Raw genomic sequence first — 18,645 nt, forward strand, 5'->3', positions numbered from 1 at the left:
CAAGTGATCCTGACGACAACTACCGCTGTGAAGTGTGCGGGGGTTCCCAACTGGATTCACGCCAGTCACACAAAGAAGGTGTTGTGTCCCACAGATGAGGAAGTTGAAGCGCTAAAACTGCCAGTGCCTGACAAAACAGTGCTGAGTGCTGAGACAGAGCAAAACCGAACTGAAAGCGAACAGGCAGAAACGGGAGAGAGGGAGATATTCTCTGAGGACGAACAGACCAATTCGCTTGGGGGAGACCAAGGAGAAAGTTCAGACAGCGACGAAGAAGCTGAAGGTGAAAAAGAGCCTGAAGCAGCTGAGGGTAGCAAAGAGCCTGAAGCAGCTGAAGGTGACAAGGAACCTGAAGCAGCCGAAAGTGATACAGAGCCTGACGAAAGTAACGGTGACGAAGAGCTCGAAAAGGGTGAAAAAGCAGGAGAGCCCGATCAGAGGAGGGCTTTCCCAGAAGCAGACGATACAGAAAAAGAAAAGGAGAAAGTGATTGATTCCCCAGGAGGAGGGGACAAGGCAGAACAGAACGAAACAGTTCAAACTTCTACAGAAAAGGTCGCAGGTCCAACACATGGACATGGTGCAAAGAGGAGACTGAGGCCCTCATTCTGACCTTGGCGGGCGGCGGAGGCCGCCCGCCAAAGTCTCGCCGTCAGGTTACCGTTCCGCGGTCGAAAGACCGCGGCGGTAATTCTGACATTCCCGCTGGGCTGGCGGGCGGCCGCCTTCAGGCCGCCCGCCAGCCCAGCGGGAAAGAGGCTTCCACGATGAAGCCGGCTCGGAATCGAGCCGGCGGAGTGAAAGCTGTGCGACGGGTGCAGTTGCACCCGTCGCGTATTTCACTGTCTGCGCAGCAGACAGTGAAATACTTGTAGGGGCCCTCTTACGGGGGCCCCTGCAGTGCCCAGGCCAGTGGCATGGGCACTGCAGGGGCCCCCAGGGGCCCCGCGACCCCCCCTACCGCCATCCGGTTCCCGGCGGTCTGGATGGCGGTAGGGGGGGGTCGGAATCCCCTCGGCGGCGCAGCAAGCTGCGCCGCCTTGGAGGATTCAATGGGGCGGCGGGACACTGGCGGGAGACCGCCAGTGTTGCCGGTCCGACCGCGGCTTTACCGCCGCGGTCGGAATCCCCATTGGAGCACCGCCGGCCTGTCGGCGGTGCTCCCGCGGTCCTCCGCCCTGGCGGTCTTTGACCGCCAGGGTCAGAATGACCGCCTAAGTATTTCACCAATAAAAGAAAGGACTAAAGAAAGTTTGAACGACGGAGAAAGGCCAAAAGTGAAAGAGAAAAGAAAGGAAGTGACTGTTGTGGAACAATCCTCAAGTGAAGAAAAAGACTTGACAAAAGAGGAAAGTACCAGCGAAGCAGAATCAAAAAGAGAAGCAAAATTGAAAAGGAAAAGGATACCAAACAGGAGATATTCCGGTCCTGAATGGGCATATGTAGTCAATGACGATTGGACTGACGAGTTTGTATCTCTAAGCATCGAGAACGAAGAAGAAGAAGAGATACCAATAGAAAAGAAAAGTTTTATGGACTCTGTCGATTGAAAGGGTAATAAATGATATTGCTTGCTACAATATAACGTGAAACAAACAACCAGCTGAGACATTCCTAAACCGGATGAGACTTGCTGAACTGATAAAGACTGAGTTATTGCCGAATTGAGACAAATGCTGCTAACCGATAAGTGACTGGCCTCCTGAAGAAGACGGTGTGAACATTGTGCTCGTTCAGCTTTGTAACTGAATTGCTAAATAGTTTCCTTTACAAGTGCTTCTAGCTCTCTGATTCTATACAGATCATGACGCAAAACAATAGAAAGAAATATTGTAAATATGTGTGTATAGGTTTGATAATTGCATGTGTACTAATAATAATGGCAATTGTGCTTGGAATACATGGTAAGACTGAGAATGAGAGAATTGATGCTTCTACTCTTGCTCCTGTTACTGTCACCGAACTAACCGCATTGAAAAGACTAGCATTGGATGAGAGGCTCTTGCACGATAAGAAAGAGCTTTCGTATAACGTTTTCTATCGCTTGCTAACAGAATATGTTGAGACTATGGATGCAAAAGATTGTTATGTGTGTACACAGATACCGACATCAGTGAAGGAAGGGGTGACATATCACCACATGCCTCTTACATACGGGATTACATGTAGTATAGTAATGTCTAGATTTTATGGTCAAACTAACATACAGTATTTTTACCCAAATTATGATGTTACCTTTGCATATGTTCCTATAATAGCGCAGCTAAGCCAGATTGCTAAAGATTGGGATGCTAAAATAATGAGGGAATTTTTCGAGCCAATGCAACCTTTTGAAACGGCTCACGCTCATAGGGAAAACCTTACCTGTTCGCTCTCTGCAATAGAAATAAGCTTTTTAGATCGCACAGATGATAGAAGGGCACAAATGAATGCGAAATTAGAAAAGGAGCTACATAAGAGGACTTCAGTAGATAATTATGATTTTGCTGCAATAAAGACACAAGGGAAAATAGCTTTAGATGCTTGGCATGTAGGGAAATTTTGTATATATCGATGTGAATCTTATTATGACAACATTTTTGTAGGAGCGAGTGAGTGTAAACATACGTTTATCTTTAAGGCCAAATGGACATTCATGATGGACGGACTTGACCCTGTCATTCCAGGTGTATATTACATTTGTGGGTATAATGCCTATTATCGTCTTCCAAAGGGATGGTGGGGGAGATGTTATTTGGGTATAGTGTTCCCAAAGGTTTATCAACTGGATGACCTATCGATGATTCAAAAGACATCTGGATCCCATCGTATCCAGAAAAGAGAGACCGCAGCTGCTGTGGTAGGAGATATATTTGGAGCCATGATTCCTTCGTTGGGAGTCGTGTTGAATTCCATCAAAATAAGAAAGTTGTCTACTATAGTGGATAACATGTTGACGAAGTTTTCAGGTGCTATAATCCTGATAGATGCTGAACTTGCAGCGGAAAGAGCTATGACTCTTCAAAATAGGCTTGCTTTAGACATTCTTTTAGCAAAGGATGGTGGCGTTTGCAAAATGCTTGGTACACAACACTGTTGTACATATATTCCTGACAATAGTGTGAAAATTAAAACTATGCTTGCTAATCTAACAAAAGAGAGTGCAGATTTGAAGGAATTGAAAGAACCAGGAGTGTGGGAGAAGGTTGGAAAAGGTATTGTTTCAGTGGGAAATTGGATTGGGGGAATTTGGAATGGAATATTGTTAAAAATAATAGAGGGAATTTTAATAGTGATAATTTGCATATTTGGAATTTGGGGAATAAAAAGGGGAATAATAATGATTATGGAAAGAATTAAGAGAAGAAAAGAAGAGAAAATTATGAAAAGAATGGCAGAAGAATACAAAGGGCAAACTAGGGGAACTAAAAGGAAAAGAGAACTGACAGAATTTTAATGAAATAACATTTGTGGGCATGGTTTGGTGTGATGACAAGTAGTCATCAGAGGAGGGATTGATGAAGCAGAAAATGAAGGTTTTACATTTATTAACACGTAAACGTAGTGTTGAAATAATCATGTGTGACTCTAACCGAACTAATAAAGATTGTACGGGGACAAAATGTGCCCTCAGAGTAGTTTGCCAACATTTATAAGCGTGCTTTATATAACGTGGTGTATTAGAATTGCACCAATCCGACATAATCGTGAACGTGTGCTATGATTTGCTTGTTTGAAATGTTTTAGCTTAGCATTACTTTAGTGCAGGCTTCGGCCTAGTGGCCTGGTATCACGGTTTAGATGCTCGTATTTTTCCAATGTGCTATTAAACGTGTACTTTTGCTTGAAGCTGTACTTTTCCACTGAGACCGTTCACATGCTTATCTTAAAGTTTCGTGCCAGCCTGGCATATTTTCTCTTTACTCCAAGGTCGATCTGCAGGTGCGGACAATGGAAGCTCTAAAAGTGAGTTAATTGGTATAAAATGTTGCAACTTGCGTACCCATCTCCAAGGATAATGTATGCTTAAGTAAAAGCTTGAGAACTGTCGTTTTTGATTGGACAATTTGAAGCTAACCTATGAACCCTCCAATGGAAGACCCTACTGGATTTGAACTGTTGTCTATAAAACCCAGGTGCATGAGAAGAAATTAGGCCATTATTGGACATCCCGCCATTTTGTAGACTTTGCAGCTATTATGGCCCACTTTGCTGCGACGCCATTTTGAAAGAGACTTTGATGCTTTCTCTAATCGAGAGAAAGAGACTTTGAATGATTCTTGCCCTAGAGACTTTAACTTTGATTTGATCCCTTTGCATGAAGTAGTAGTTTTACCTTGCCGCCGTGAGGCAATTGCCCCGTCCACCCTGCCCCTTTTGCCCCGTCCCATGCTGATCGAGAAACGGTACCTGTGAGACGAAGACTTCCTTGATTGCTGATCGTAATTGGTAAATATGAAAGGAAATTGTAAAATTGCATTGTGTTTCCTTTAGGTAACCAACTGCTGATTTTGATAAGATCCCTAGTTAGGAGTTTTACTAAATTAATGTTGTTAAATTGTTTTCGCATGAAGTCCCACATGCCGATGCTAATTTGAGGTTAGACGAGGATTCCATATGTCGCACGATGCAATTTGAGATCTTGTTATGCTGACTAAATGTATGCAATTAGTTCACTACAGATTATCGTATTAGTGATTTGCATTGCTATTATCGAATGCCTTGTGATTCAAATGCTACATAGATTGCACCTGTTTCGCCGCTATGGACAGCTATTAATGTTCATTTATGTTTATCATTTGGTGTTGAGACACATCTATATTGTGCTAGCTTTGTTAATATAGGGAAATAAAATTCACTAACTTTGAATAAACTGGTGTGGTTATTCCTGACTGAAAGGTCAGGGTTCGCCGAAATGTATTCTGGATTAATTGTCAAGTGTTATGTTGATCAAGGTATTGCTTATGTTCGTTATTAATTATTGATTTGAGGAAGTTGATCGATATAGAGTACAGAGAGTCCCACTTAGTCAAAAGATTCATCGGCCTAAAGAGCGTCCGAACACAGGTAAAATTATTAGTACGGACCGCTCTATCATCAGTCACACAGCAGGTTTTTCTATATTCCATATAGAGGACAATACTGATTGCTTATGGGTATATCAGCCCAAGCATACACATAGTCAATATGTCATTTACGAAGATCCCCCAAAACACAGCTTTCAAATAAGTAAATGTCAGACAAATATATTGTATAACAATTTATTTTCAAGAAATTATTAATTTTAAGCAGTTTTATAAAGATTTTTTTAGCATTTTTTTGCAATTATTATTGTAAGATCTGCTGCTCACAAACGCAAAAGAGATGTGGAGTCATAAGTGACAAGTGGAACATCAGTACAACTAAGATAAAAAGACTTATGACTCCCAACTCCTTCCTTTATTTTTGAAGTTCAAGGAGTGGGTTCTATAGGGGGTTCGACGATGGCGTTTCGACCTCTAAACAATACGAACCATCATCAGGACAAGGCAATGACCACTCAAGGGTATAATTACTAAGATTTTGACATTGTGTTTGCGTCACAAAAGTGACACAAATCAATGCAAAATATGTTTTTTACCTGATTACTTTCCAGCGCAAAACTTGTCTTGCACTGGAAACTACCCTAAAAGTAACGCAAAGCAGCACAAAGGTCTACATTGCATTATTTAGTGCCAAGGAGGCATTGTATGGGTGGTACATGAATGTTCCCATGCAGCCACTCATGCTTTTTGATGCTAAACCCTATCTACAAGCAATGGTAGAAAGGCTTTAGTGCCAAAAATGAATGCTGCTGAAAAGCAGGTGTAAAAAATGAGAAAAGTTTTCATTTCTCCGTGCTTTTCTGACTTTGCATGCGTGCTGCACTGTGCAGCGCACATAAAATGTAGGAAAAGTTTTAAAGTGTATCTATGCATAGTATTATGTGCTGGAAGGGAACCCTTCCCTTACAAACCCTATGCTAGACTCACGCACACATCCTTGCACTGTGGTGCAAAGGTGTGTGCGTGGCACTCAGCAGCTAAAATCAGCACCGGCGCTGGGGAGAAGGGATATTTCTGTAAATATGGCTCTCTCCTGCTCTCTCCTTCTCGCGCAGCACAGATTTTTTGGCTGCTGCACTGCGCTGCGTGGGTGTCTCGTAAATCTGGTCCTCATTATCTAGGTAAACCGAGTGCAACAACTTCATCGATGTTCACTGATGCCAGCCACACTGTCCCAAACCTACACCAGGTGCACAGAGGCTCAAATGTGGGCCCAAGTGGCGGAGAGTACTTGGAGCAATCTAAGGCTTGATAAAGGACACGTGAAGGTGAGTACATTTCAAACACCTCTTTCCTTCAACCAAGGGCCATCCTCAGCACCAGCTGTGAAGAACTTGCATGCGAAGAGGGAACAGCTTTCAAGAGGAAACAGCTTTCAAGAGGAAACAGCCTTCAAGAGGGAACAGCCTTCAAGAGGGAACAGCCTTCAAGAGGAAACAGCTTTTCATGAGGAAACAGCTTTTCATGAGGAAACAGCTTTTCATGAGGAAACAGCCTTCAAGAAGAAACAGCTTTCCAAAGGAAACAGCTTTCAAAAGGAAACAGCTTTCAAAAGGAAACAGCTTTCAAGAGGGAACAGCTTTCAAGAGGGAACAGCTTTCAAGAGGGAACAGCTTTCAAGAGGGAACAGCCTTCAAGAGGAAACAGCCTTCGAGAAGGAACAGCTTCCAAGAGGAAACAACTTTCAAGAGGAAACAGCTTTTGAGGCAACTCTGGTCAATAGGGTATCTACCAGAAGTGGAGCCGAGACCAACTGCAGAATCAGGGAACCAGAACATCAAACCCCACCCTCGTCCTTATGCCGGGCAGGAGAGTATACTGCTGTACAGAATATTCATACTTAATAAACATTTTTCAAGTAACAATACATCCTAGCCCTCTTCCTCAAGTGACCCATGCCAGGCTGTCTTCGCCAACACATTGGGGGTCATTATGACCCCGGCGGTGAGTGTTAATGTGGCGGCAGTACCGCCAACAGACTGGCTTTAAATACCACCACATTATGAGAATGTCGGGTTGGCTGCAGCCTACCCACGACTTCTCTACTCATACCACCATGGTGGGATCAGCCGCCGGGCCGGAGATATCTATCTCCAGTCCGACGGCCGGCACAGCACCTCTGGCGGCATTGTGAGCCTGCATACCACCACGGTTTTCATGGCGTTAGCAATGCCAAGAAAAACCATGGCGATGGGCCCTACCAATAACAGGGAATTCCTTCCATGTCACCGGAAGGCGGCTCCCCCACCCCTCCAAAACACACCATACTCCCACCAACCCCCTCCATCTAAAGCCCGCCTACCCCAAATACACATACTAACCCTCCCATCCCCGACATTCAAATGCACCCCCACCCCCTGCGATCCTCTCACTCACCCTCCCGCCCCTCTGATCCTCTCACTCTCCCCATACACGCACACACCTGCAGACACGCACCACGCATACACCCAATCACTCACACTGGCATACACGCATTCATACACACATACTTCTAGACATGCTCGAACACATTCTTACACACAATCACACTGACATGCAGACACGCACTCCCTTCACCATTCTTACACGCATTCACTCACACGCATACAAACACGCAAACAACATAACACACACAGACGCATTCACACACACACTCACTCAGACATTCATGCACACACTCAGACACACACAACACCACCTGCCCTGCCACCCCTCTCCCTTATGAGAAGCCCGACTTACCTTGGTAGAGGAGGTCATCCGCCAGGGATCGGGAAGGGGCCCTTCTTCCACCAGCAGCGCCCGCCAGGCCGTATGAACTGTCATAATACGCCTGGCAGTGTTCTACTGGCGAGGCGGTGCTGGTGCTAGCAGCGCCACCTTATCACCGTCTACCACCATCAACACTGCCAGATTTCTACCTTCCTTGTGGCAGAACTCCGGCAGTGATCATAATTTGGCGGAAGAACGGTAGCCGCGGTGGCGGTATTTTTGGCGGCCGTCACCGTGACGGTAGGCCATCTTTTCCGCCATTGCTATAATAAAGGCCATTGTCTTTTGTTTATGTCGTCAGACTCTCAGAGTTTTCTACCAAACTGCCCAGGTGCAACTTTAATTAGAACATTAGAACTGTAGTACTGAGTCAGTGTCCGTTACAGCTTCCATTAGAGCTGTAGTACTGAGTCAGTGTCAGTCATCGCTTCCATTAGAACTGTAGTACTGAGTCAGTGTCCGTCATCGCTTCCATTAGAGCTGTAGTACTGAGTCAGTGTCTGTCTGTCATCGCTTGCCTTAGAGCTGTAGTACTGAGTCAGTGTCCGTCATCGCTTCCATTAGAACTGTAGTACTGAGTCAGTGTCCGTCATCGTTTCCATTAGAACTGTAGTACTGAGTCAGTGTCCATCATCGCTTCCATTAGAACTGTAGTACTGAGTCAGTGTCCATCATCGCTTCCATTAGAACTGTAGTACTGAGTCAGTGTCCGTCACAGCTTCCATTAGAACTGTAGTACTGAGTCAGTGTCCCTCATCGCTTCCATTAGAACTGTAGTACTGAGTCAGTGTCCCTCATCGCTTCCTTTAGAACTGTAGTACTGAGTCAGTGTCCGTCATCGCTTCCATTAGAACTGTAGTACTGAGTCAGACTCCGTTACAGCTTCCATTAGAACTGTAGTACTGAGTCAGTGTCCGTCATCGCCTCCATTAGAACTGTAGTACTGAGTCAGTGTCCCTCATCGCTTCCATTAGAGCTGTATTACTGAGTCAGTGTCCGTCATCGCTTGCATTAGAACTGTAGTACTGAGTCAGTGTCCGTCATCGCTTCCATTAGAACTGTAGTACTGAGTCAGTGTACGTCATCGCTTCCATTAGAACTGTAGTATTGAGTCAGTGTCCGTCATCGCTTCCATTAGAACAGTAGTACTGAGTCAGTGTCCGTCATTGCTTCCATTAGAACTGTAGTACTGAGTCAGTGTCCGTCATCACTTCCATTAGAGCTTTAGTACTGTCACTGTCCATCATCACTTCTATTAGAGCTGTAGTACTGAGTCAGAGTCCGTTACAGCTTCCGTTAGAACTGTAGTACTGAGTCAGTGTCCGTCATCGCTTCCATTAGAACTGTAGTACTGAGTCAGTGTCCGTCATCACTTCCATTAGAACTGTAGTACTGAGTCAGTCATCACTTCCATTAGAGCTGTAGTACTGTCACTGTCCGTCATCGCTTCCATTAGAACTGTAGTACTGAGTCAGTGTCCGTCATCACTTCCATTAGAGCTGTAGTACTGAGTCAGTGTCCGTCATCACATCCATTAGAGCTGTAGTACTGTCACTGTCCGTCATCGCTTCCATTAGAACTGTAGTACTGAGTCAGTGTCCGTCATCGCTTCCATTAGAACTGTAGTACTGAGTCAGTGTCCGTTACAGCTTCCATTAGAACTGTAGTACTGAGTCAGTGTCCGTCATCACTTCCATTAGAGCTGTAGTACTGAGTCAGTGTCCGTCATCACTTCCATTAGAGCTGTAGTACTGTCACTGTCCGTCATCGCTTCCATTAGAACTGTAGTACTGAGTCAGTGTCCATCATCACTTCTATTAGAGCTGTAGTACTGAGTCAGAGTCCGTTACAGCTTCCATTAGAACTGTAGTACTGAGTCAGTGTCCGTCATCACTTCCATTAGAACTGTAGTACTGAGTCAGTGTCTGTCACAGCTTCCATTAGAACTGTAGAACTGAGGCAGTGTCCGTCACAGCTTCCATTAGAACTGTAGTACTGAGTCAGTGTCCATCATCGCTTCCATTAGAACTGTAGTACTGAGTCAGTGTCAGTCATCGATTGCCTTAGAACTGTAGTACTGAGTCAGTGTCCGTCATCGCTTCCATTAGAACTGTAGTACTGAGTCAGTGTCGGTGATCACTTCCATTAGAACTGTAGTACTGAGTCAGTGTCCGTCATCACTTCCATTAGAACTGTAGTACTGAGCCAGTGTCCGTCATCGCTTCCGTTAGAACTGTAGTACTGAGTCAGTGTCCGTCACAGCTTCCATTAGAACTGTAGTACTGAGTCAGTGTCCGTCATTGCTTCCTTTAGAACTGTAGTACTGAGTCAGTGTCCGTCATACCTTCCATTAGAACAGTAGTACTGAGTCAGTGTCCGTCATCGCTTCCATTAGAACTGTAGTACTGAGTCAGCGTCCGTCATCGCTTCCATTAGAACTGTAGTACTGAGTCAGTGTCCATTGCTTCCATTAGAACTGTAGTACTGAGACAGTGTTAGTCATCGCTTCCATTAGAACTGTAGTACTGAGTCAGTGTCTGTCATCGCTTCCATTAGAACTGTAGTACTGAGTCAGTGTCCGTCACAGCTTCCATTAGAGCTGTAGTACTGAGTCAGTGTCCGTCATCGATTGCCTTAGAACTGTAGTACTGAGTCAGTGTCCGTCATTGCTTCCATTAGAACTGTAGTACTGAGTCAGTGTCCGTCACAGCTTCCATTAGAACTGTAGTACTGAGTCAGTGTCCATCATAGCTTCCATTAGATCATTAGAGCTGTAGTACTGACTCAGTTGTCGTCACAGCTTCCATTAGAACTGTAGTACTGAGTCAGTGTCCGTCACAGCTTCCATTAGAACTGTAGTACTGAGTCAGTGTCCGTCATCACTTCCATTAGAGCTTTAGTACTGTCACTGTCCATCATCACTTCTATTAGAGCTGTAGTACTGAGTCAGAGTCCGTTACAGCTTCCGTTAGAACTGTAGTACTGAGTCAGTGTCCGTCATCGCTTCCATTAGAACTGTAGTACTGAGTCAGTGTCCGTCATCACTTCCATTAGAACTGTAGTACTGAGTCAGTCATCACTTCCATTAGAGCTGTAGTACTGTCACTGTCCGTCATCGCTTCCATTAGAACTGTAGTACTGAGTCAGTGTCCGTCATCACTTCCATTAGAGCTGTAGTACTGAGTCAGTGTCCGTCATCACATCCATTAGAGCTGTAGTACTGTCACTGTCCGTCATCGCTTCCATTAGAACTGTAGTACTGAGTCAGTGTCCGTCATCGCTTCCATTAGAACTGTAGTACTGAGTCAGTGTCCGTTACAGCTTCCATTAGAACTGTAGTACTGAGTCAGTGTCCGTCATCACTTCCATTAGAGCTGTAGTACTGAGTCAGTGTCCGTCATCACTTCCATTAGAGCTGTAGTACTGTCACTGTCCGTCATCGCTTCCATTAGAACTGTAGTACTGAGTCAGTGTCCATCATCACTTCTATTAGAGCTGTAGTACTGAGTCAGAGTCCGTTACAGCTTCCATTAGAACTGTAGTACTGAGTCAGTGTCCGTCATCACTTCCATTAGAACTGTAGTACTGAGTCAGTGTCTGTCACAGCTTCCATTAGAACTGTAGAACTGAGGCAGTGTCCGTCACAGCTTCCATTAGAACTGTAGTACTGAGTCAGTGTCCATCATCGCTTCCATTAGAACTGTAGTACTGAGTCAGTGTCAGTCATCGATTGCCTTAGAACTGTAGTACTGAGTCAGTGTCCGTCATCGCTTCCATTAGAACTGTAGTACTGAGTCAGTGTCGGTGATCACTTCCATTAGAACTGTAGTACTGAGTCAGTGTCCGTCATCACTTCCATTAGAACTGTAGTACTGAGCCAGTGTCCGTCATCGCTTCCGTTAGAACTGTAGTACTGAGTCAGTGTCCGTCACAGCTTCCATTAGAACTGTAGTACTGAGTCAGTGTCCGTCATTGCTTCCTTTAGAACTGTAGTACTGAGTCAGTGTCCGTCATACCTTCCATTAGAACAGTAGTACTGAGTCAGTGTCCGTCATCGCTTCCATTAGAACTGTAGTACTGAGTCAGCGTCCGTCATCGCTTCCATTAGAACTGTAGTACTGAGTCAGTGTCCATTGCTTCCATTAGAACTGTAGTACTGAGACAGTGTTAGTCATCGCTTCCATTAGAACTGTAGTACTGAGTCAGTGTCTGTCATCGCTTCCATTAGAACTGTAGTACTGAGTCAGTGTCCGTCACAGCTTCCATTAGAGCTGTAGTACTGAGTCAGTGTCCGTCATCGATTGCCTTAGAACTGTAGTACTGAGTCAGTGTCCGTCATTGCTTCCATTAGAACTGTAGTACTGAGTCAGTGTCCGTCACAGCTTCCATTAGAACTGTAGTACTGAGTCAGTGTCCATCATAGCTTCCATTAGATCATTAGAGCTGTAGTACTGACTCAGTTGTCGTCACAGCTTCCATTAGAACTGTAGTACTGAGTCAGTGTCCGTCACAGCTTCCATTAGAACTGTAGTACTGAGTCAGTGTCCGTCACAGCTTCCATTAGAGCTGTAGTACTGAGTCAGTGTCCGTCATCGCTTCCATTAGAGCTGTAGTACTGAGTCATTGTCCGTCATCGCTTCCATTAGAACTGTAGTACTGAGTCAGTGTCCGTCATTGCTTCCATTAGAACTGTAGTACTGAGTCAGTGTCCGTCATCGCTTCCATTAGAGCTGTAGCACTGAGTCAGTGTCAGTCATCTCTTCCATTAGAACTGTAGTACGGAGTCAGTGTCAGTCATTGCTTCCATTAGAACTGTAGTACTGAGTTAGTGTCACTCATCACTTCCATTAGATCATTCGAACTGTAGTACTGAGTCAGTGTTCGTCATCGCTTCCATTAGAACTGTAGTACTGAGTCAGTGTCCGTCATTGCTTCCATTAGGACTGTAGTACTGAGTCAGTGTCCGTCATCGCTTCCATTAGAGCTGTAGTACTGAGTCAGTGTCTGTCTGTCATCGCTTGCATTAGAGCTGTAGTACTGAGTCAGTGTCCGTTATCGCTTCCATTAGAACTGTAGTACTGAGTCAGTGTCCGCCATCGCTTCCATTAGAACAGTAGTACTGAGTCAGTGTCCGTCACAACTTCCATTAGAACTGTAGTACTGAGTCAGTGTCCGTCATCGCTTCCATTAGAACTGTAGTACTGAGTCAGTGTCCGTCATTGCTTCCATTAGAACTCTAGTACTGAGTCAGTGTCCGTCATCGCTTCCATTAGAACTGTAGTACTGAGTCAGTGTCAGTCATCGCTTCCATTAGAACTGTAGTACTGAGTTAGTGTCACTCATCACTTCCATTAGATCATTCGAACTGTAGTACTGAGTCAGTGTTCGTCATCGCTTCCATTAGAACTGTAGTACTGAGTCAGTGTCCGTCATCACTTCCATTATAACTGTAGTACTGAGTCAATGTCCGTCATCGCTTGCATTAGAGCTGTAGTACTGAGTCAGTGTCCATCACAGCTTCCATTAGATCATTAGAACTGTAGTACTGAGTCACTGTCCATCATCACGTCCATTAGAGCTGTAGTACTGAGTCAGTGTCCGTCATCGATTGCCTTAGAACTGTAGTACTGAGTCAGTGTCCGTCATTGCTTCCATTAGAACTGTAGTACTGAGTCAGTGTCCGTCATCACTTCCATTAGATCATTAGAGCTGTAGTACTGACTCAGTTGTCGTCACAGCTTCCATTAGAACTGTAGTACTGAGTCAGTGTCCGTCACAGCTTCCATTAGAACTGTAGTACTGAGTCAGTGTCCGTCACAGCTTCCATTAGAGCTGTAGTACTGAGTCAGTGTCCGTCATCGCTTCCATTAGAGCTGTAGTACTGAGTCATTGTCCGTCATCGCTTCCATTAGAACTGTAGTACTGAGTCAGTGTCCCTCATTGCTTCCATTAGAACTGTAGTACTGAGTCAGTGTCCGTCATCGCTTCCATTAGAGCTGTAGTACTGAGTCAGTGTCTGTCTGTCATCGCTTGCATTAGAGCTGTAGTACTGAGTCAGTGTCCGTTATCGCTTCCATTAGAACTGTAGTACTGAGTCAGTGTCCGCCATCGCTTCCATTAGAACAGTAGTACTGAGTCAGTGTCCGTCACAACTTCCATTAGAACTGTAGTACTGAGTCAGTGTCCGCCATCGCTTCCATTAGAACAGTAGTACTGAGTCAGTGTCCGTCACAACTTCCATTAGAACTGTAGTACTGAGTCAGTGTCCATCATCGCTTCCAATAGAACTGTAGTACTGAGTCAGTGTCCGTCATCGCTTCCATTAGAACTGTAGTACTGAGTCAGTGTCCGTCATTGCTTCCATTAGGACTGTAGTACTGAGTCAGTGTCCGTCATCGCTTCCATTAGAGCTGTAGTACTGAGTCAGTGTCTGTCTGTCATCGCTTGCATTAGAGCTGTAGTACTGAGTCAGTGTCCGTTATCGCTTCCATTAGAACTGTAGTACTGAGTCAGTGTCCGCCATCGCTTCCATTAGAACAGTAGTACTGAGTCAGTGTCCGTCACAACTTCCATTAGAACTGTAGTACTGAGTCAGTGTCCGTCATCGCTTCCATTAGAACTGTAGTACTGAGTCAGTGTCCGTCATTGCTTCCATTAGAACTCTAGTACTGAGTCAGTGTCCGTCATCGCTTCCATTAGAACTGTAGTACTGAGTCAGTGTCAGTCATCGCTTCCATTAGAACTGTAGTACTGAGTTAGTGTCACTCATCACTTCCATTAGATCATTCGAACTGTAGTACTGAGTCAGTGTTCGTCATCGCTTCCATTAGAACTGTAGTACTGAGTCAGTGTCCGTCATCACTTCCATTATAACTGTAGTACTGAGTCAATGTCCGTCATCGCTTGCATTAGAGCTGTAGTACTGAGTCAGTGTCCATCACAGCTTCCATTAGATCATTAGAACTGTAGTAGAGTCACTGTCCATCATCACGTCCATTAGAGCTGTAGTACTGAGTCAGTGTCCGTCATCGATTGCCTTAGAACTGTAGTACTGAGTCAGTGTCCGTCATTGCTTCCATTAGAACTGTAGTACTGAGTCAGTGTCCGTCATCACTTCCATTAGATCATTAGAGCTGTAGTACTGACTCAGTTGTCGTCACAGCTTCCATTAGAACTGTAGTACTGAGTCAGTGTCCGTCACAGCTTCCATTAGAACTGTAGTACTGAGTCAGTGTCCGTCACAGCTTCCATTAGAGCTGTAGTACTGAGTCAGTGTCCGTCATCGCTTCCATTAGAGCTGTAGTACTGAGTCATTGTCCGTCATCGCTTCCATTAGAACTGTAGTACTGAGTCAGTGTCCCTCATTGCTTCCATTAGAACTGTAGTACTGAGTCAGTGTCCTTCATCGCTACCATTAGAACTGTAGTACTGAGTCAGTGTCCGTCATCGCTTCCATTAGAACTGTAGTACTGTGTCAGTGTCCGTCATCGCTTCCATTAGAACTGTAGTACTGAGTCAGTGTCCGTCATCGCTTCCATTAGAACATTAGAACTGTAGTACTGAGCCAGTGTCCATCATCGCTTCCATTAGAACTGTAGTACTGAGCCAGTGTCCGTCATCGCTTCCATTAGAACTGTAGTACTGTGTCAGTGTCCGTCATCGCTTCCAATAGAACTGTAGTACTGAGTCAGTGTCCGTCATCGCTTCCATTAGAACTGTAGTACTGAGTCAGTGTCCCTCATTGCTTCCATTAGAACTGTAGTACTGAGTCAGTGTCCGTCATCGCTTCCATTAGAGCTGTAGTACTGAGTCAGTGTCCGTAATCGCTTCCATTAGAACTGTAGTACTGAGTCAGTGTCTGTCTGTCATCGCTTGCATTAGAGCTGTAGTACTGAGTCAGTGTCCGTCATCGCTTCCATTAGAACTGTAGTACTGAGTCAGTGTCCGTCATTGCTTCCATTAGAACTCTAGTACTGAGTCAGTGTCCGTCATCCCTTCCGTTAGAACTGTAGTACTGAGTCAGTGTCCGTCATCGCTTCCATTAGAACTGTAGTACTGAGTCAGTGTCCGTCATCGCTTCCATTAGAACTGTAGTACTGAGTCAGTGTCCGTCATCCCTTCCGTTAGAACTGTAGTACTGAGTCAGTGTTCGTCATCGCTTCCATTAGAACTGTAGTACTGAGTCAGTGTCCGTCATCACTTCCATTAGAACTGTAGTACTGAGTCAGTGTCGGTCATCGCTTCCATTAGGACTGTAGTACTGAGTCAGTGTCCGTCATTGCTTCCATTAGAACAGTAGTACTGAGTTAGAGTCCGTTACAGCTTCCATTAGAACTGTAGTACTGAGTCAGTGTTCGTCATCGCTTCCATTAGAACTGTAGTACTGAGTCAGTGTCCGTCATCGCTTCCATTTGAACTGTAGTACTGAGTCAGTGTCCGTCATCGCTTCCATTAGAACTGTAGTACTGAGTCAGTGTCCGTCATCGCTTCCGTTAGAACTGTAGTACTGAGTCAGTGTCCGTCATCGCTTCCGTTAGAGCTGTAGTACTGAGTCAGTGTCCGTCATCGCTTCCGTTAGAACTGTAGTACTGAGTCAGTGTCCATCATCGCTTCCATTAGAGCTGTAGTACTGAGTCAGTGTCCGTCATCGCTTCCATTAGAACTGTAGTACTGAGTCAGTGTCCATCATCGCTTCCATTAGAACTGTAGTACTGAGTCAGTGTACGTCATCCCTTCCATTAGATCATAAGAACTGTAGTACTGAGTCAGTGTCCGTCAACGCTTCCATTAGAACTGTAGTACTGAGTCAGTGTCAGTCATCACTTCCATTAGAACTGTAGTACTGAGTCAGTGTTCGTCATCACTTCCGTTAGAACTGTAGTACTGAGTCAGTGTCCGTCATCACTTCTATTATAACTGTAGTACTGAGTCAGTGTCCATCACAGCTTCCATTAAAACTGTAGTACTGAGTCAGTGTCCATCATCACTTCCATTATAACTGTAGTACTGAGTCAGTGTCCGTCATCGCTTCCATTAGAACTGAAGTACTGAATCAGCGTCCGTCATCGCTTCCATTAGAACTGTAGTACTGAGTCAGTGTCCGTCACAGCTTCCATTATAACTGTAGTACTGAGTCAGTGTCCGTCACAGCTTCCATTATAACTGTAGTACTGAGTCAGTGTCCATCACAGCTTCCATTAGAACTGTAGTACTGAGTCAGTGTCTGTCATCGCTTCCATTATAACTGTAGTACTGAGTCAGTGTCCGTCATCACTTCCATTAGAACTGTAGTACTGAGTCAGTGTCCATCACAGCTTCCATTAGAACTGTGGTACTGAGTCATTGTCCGTCTAGGGGTGAGGAGGAAACAAAGAAGTGTCAGAGAGGGGAGTCAGTGATGGAAATCTTTGCCTGTAATGCAGCTGCAGCCAAGGACGTCCCTCACTCACTGTGCTTGGTTTCCATTCCTGAAGGGGGTAGCACCCAACAGGGAATTCACTCATTGTAGCAGTCTGAGAAATTCACCCTATCACCAGCAGAGAAAACAGAAGGGATTTGGCTACACCCTGTGCTTTATTTGAGCCGGTGCTTTCCAGTGCTCGGCACAAGCACATTATTGTCAGCACAAACACTTATGACAGCATGCCACATGGTGGCGCTGTTTGTCCTATTTTTTGAGGAGCACAACAGCTGGTGTTTAATAATTGAATACACATTGAAATCCCTAATACCTGCCACTAAAAGCTATAAGAATGGCTTGGATGGCATGTATTAGTCATGTCAATGCATATTTGAAGTTTGAATGAGTGTGAGTTGTATGAGTGTGATGACCAGTAGTGATTTTACTGTAATTGACAGCGCGTGTGGGAGCAATGGGAGGTGCGTGATGCAGTGGCCTCCTGACTAGGGCCCTGGCATTCCTTTTTTTACAAATTTAGCACTGGGCACACCTGGCTACACCTGGGACACCGGTAGGGACTCATGGAGCCACAGACCTCAGACGGCCATTCCCAGAAGCTGGTAGGAACATGGGCGGCTGGTGTGTCCAGTGATGAAGACCACTGTGGTTGTCTGGTGGAAAGGCTGAGATTAAAAGACCCCCCTTTATGGAAATAGTGATGCTTGCAGGTTCTTCATGTGTCCTCTTGTTCCTACACTTGAGCATTCAGTCTTTGGGTTTGTGGTGCACTAAGCTCTTTCAGCCCTTATGCTCACTCTTACCAGCAGTCGCCTTATGAATGCCGTCAGCTGCAGCCCCAGGCTGGTCATATTCTCCACTGCGCTGTTATACTGAGCTGTGGATCCGGATAACCAGTCCACGACTACCACATTCACGTCCGCCACTCGAAGCAGAGCGTCTGTCAGTCCATCGATCCATGATGGCTTTGTGCCCAGGACCCTGGTGAGGAATCAGAAATAGGACATTACACCTCCTTCAAGATGAACTGTGGAACTGAGTCAGGATCCGTCCCACCTATTACTGTATGAATCAGTCAATCAATCAAGGATTTGTAGAGCACGGCTAATCACCCATAGGGTCTCAAGGCACTATGAACATTAATGATGTGTAACTGAACCACTGAAAATACTGAGCAACTGTCCATGCTGAATCAGTAATGATACTCGGCCAATGCTGAGTCAACCATGTGTGATACTGAACCACTCAAAATACTGAGTCACTAATGATAGTGAGCCACCAATGATACCCAGTCACTAATGATACTGAGCCACTAATGATACTGAACCACTGTCTATGCTGAACCAGTAATGGTACTGAAGTACCATTAATACTGAATAACTGAAAATACTGAGCCACTGATGATACTGAACCACT

General features: G+C 45.1%; 1 protein-coding gene across 1 annotated transcript in view; it reads right to left on the reverse strand.

Moving 5' to 3' along the window:
- PLA1A (phospholipase A1 member A) overlaps positions 1–18,645 on the reverse strand; it is a 202,813-nt gene that overhangs the window by 73,759 nt on the left and 110,409 nt on the right. The window contains exon 3 of the mRNA XM_069202990.1: positions 18,033–18,210. Coding sequence (XP_069059091.1) covers positions 18,033–18,210 — 178 coding nt within the window. The remainder of the gene's footprint in view (positions 1–18,032; positions 18,211–18,645) is intronic.

The sequence above is a fragment of the Pleurodeles waltl genome, chromosome 8 (assembly GCF_031143425.1).
Source record: "Pleurodeles waltl isolate 20211129_DDA chromosome 8, aPleWal1.hap1.20221129, whole genome shotgun sequence".
Lineage (NCBI taxonomy): Eukaryota > Metazoa > Chordata > Amphibia > Caudata > Salamandridae > Pleurodeles > Pleurodeles waltl.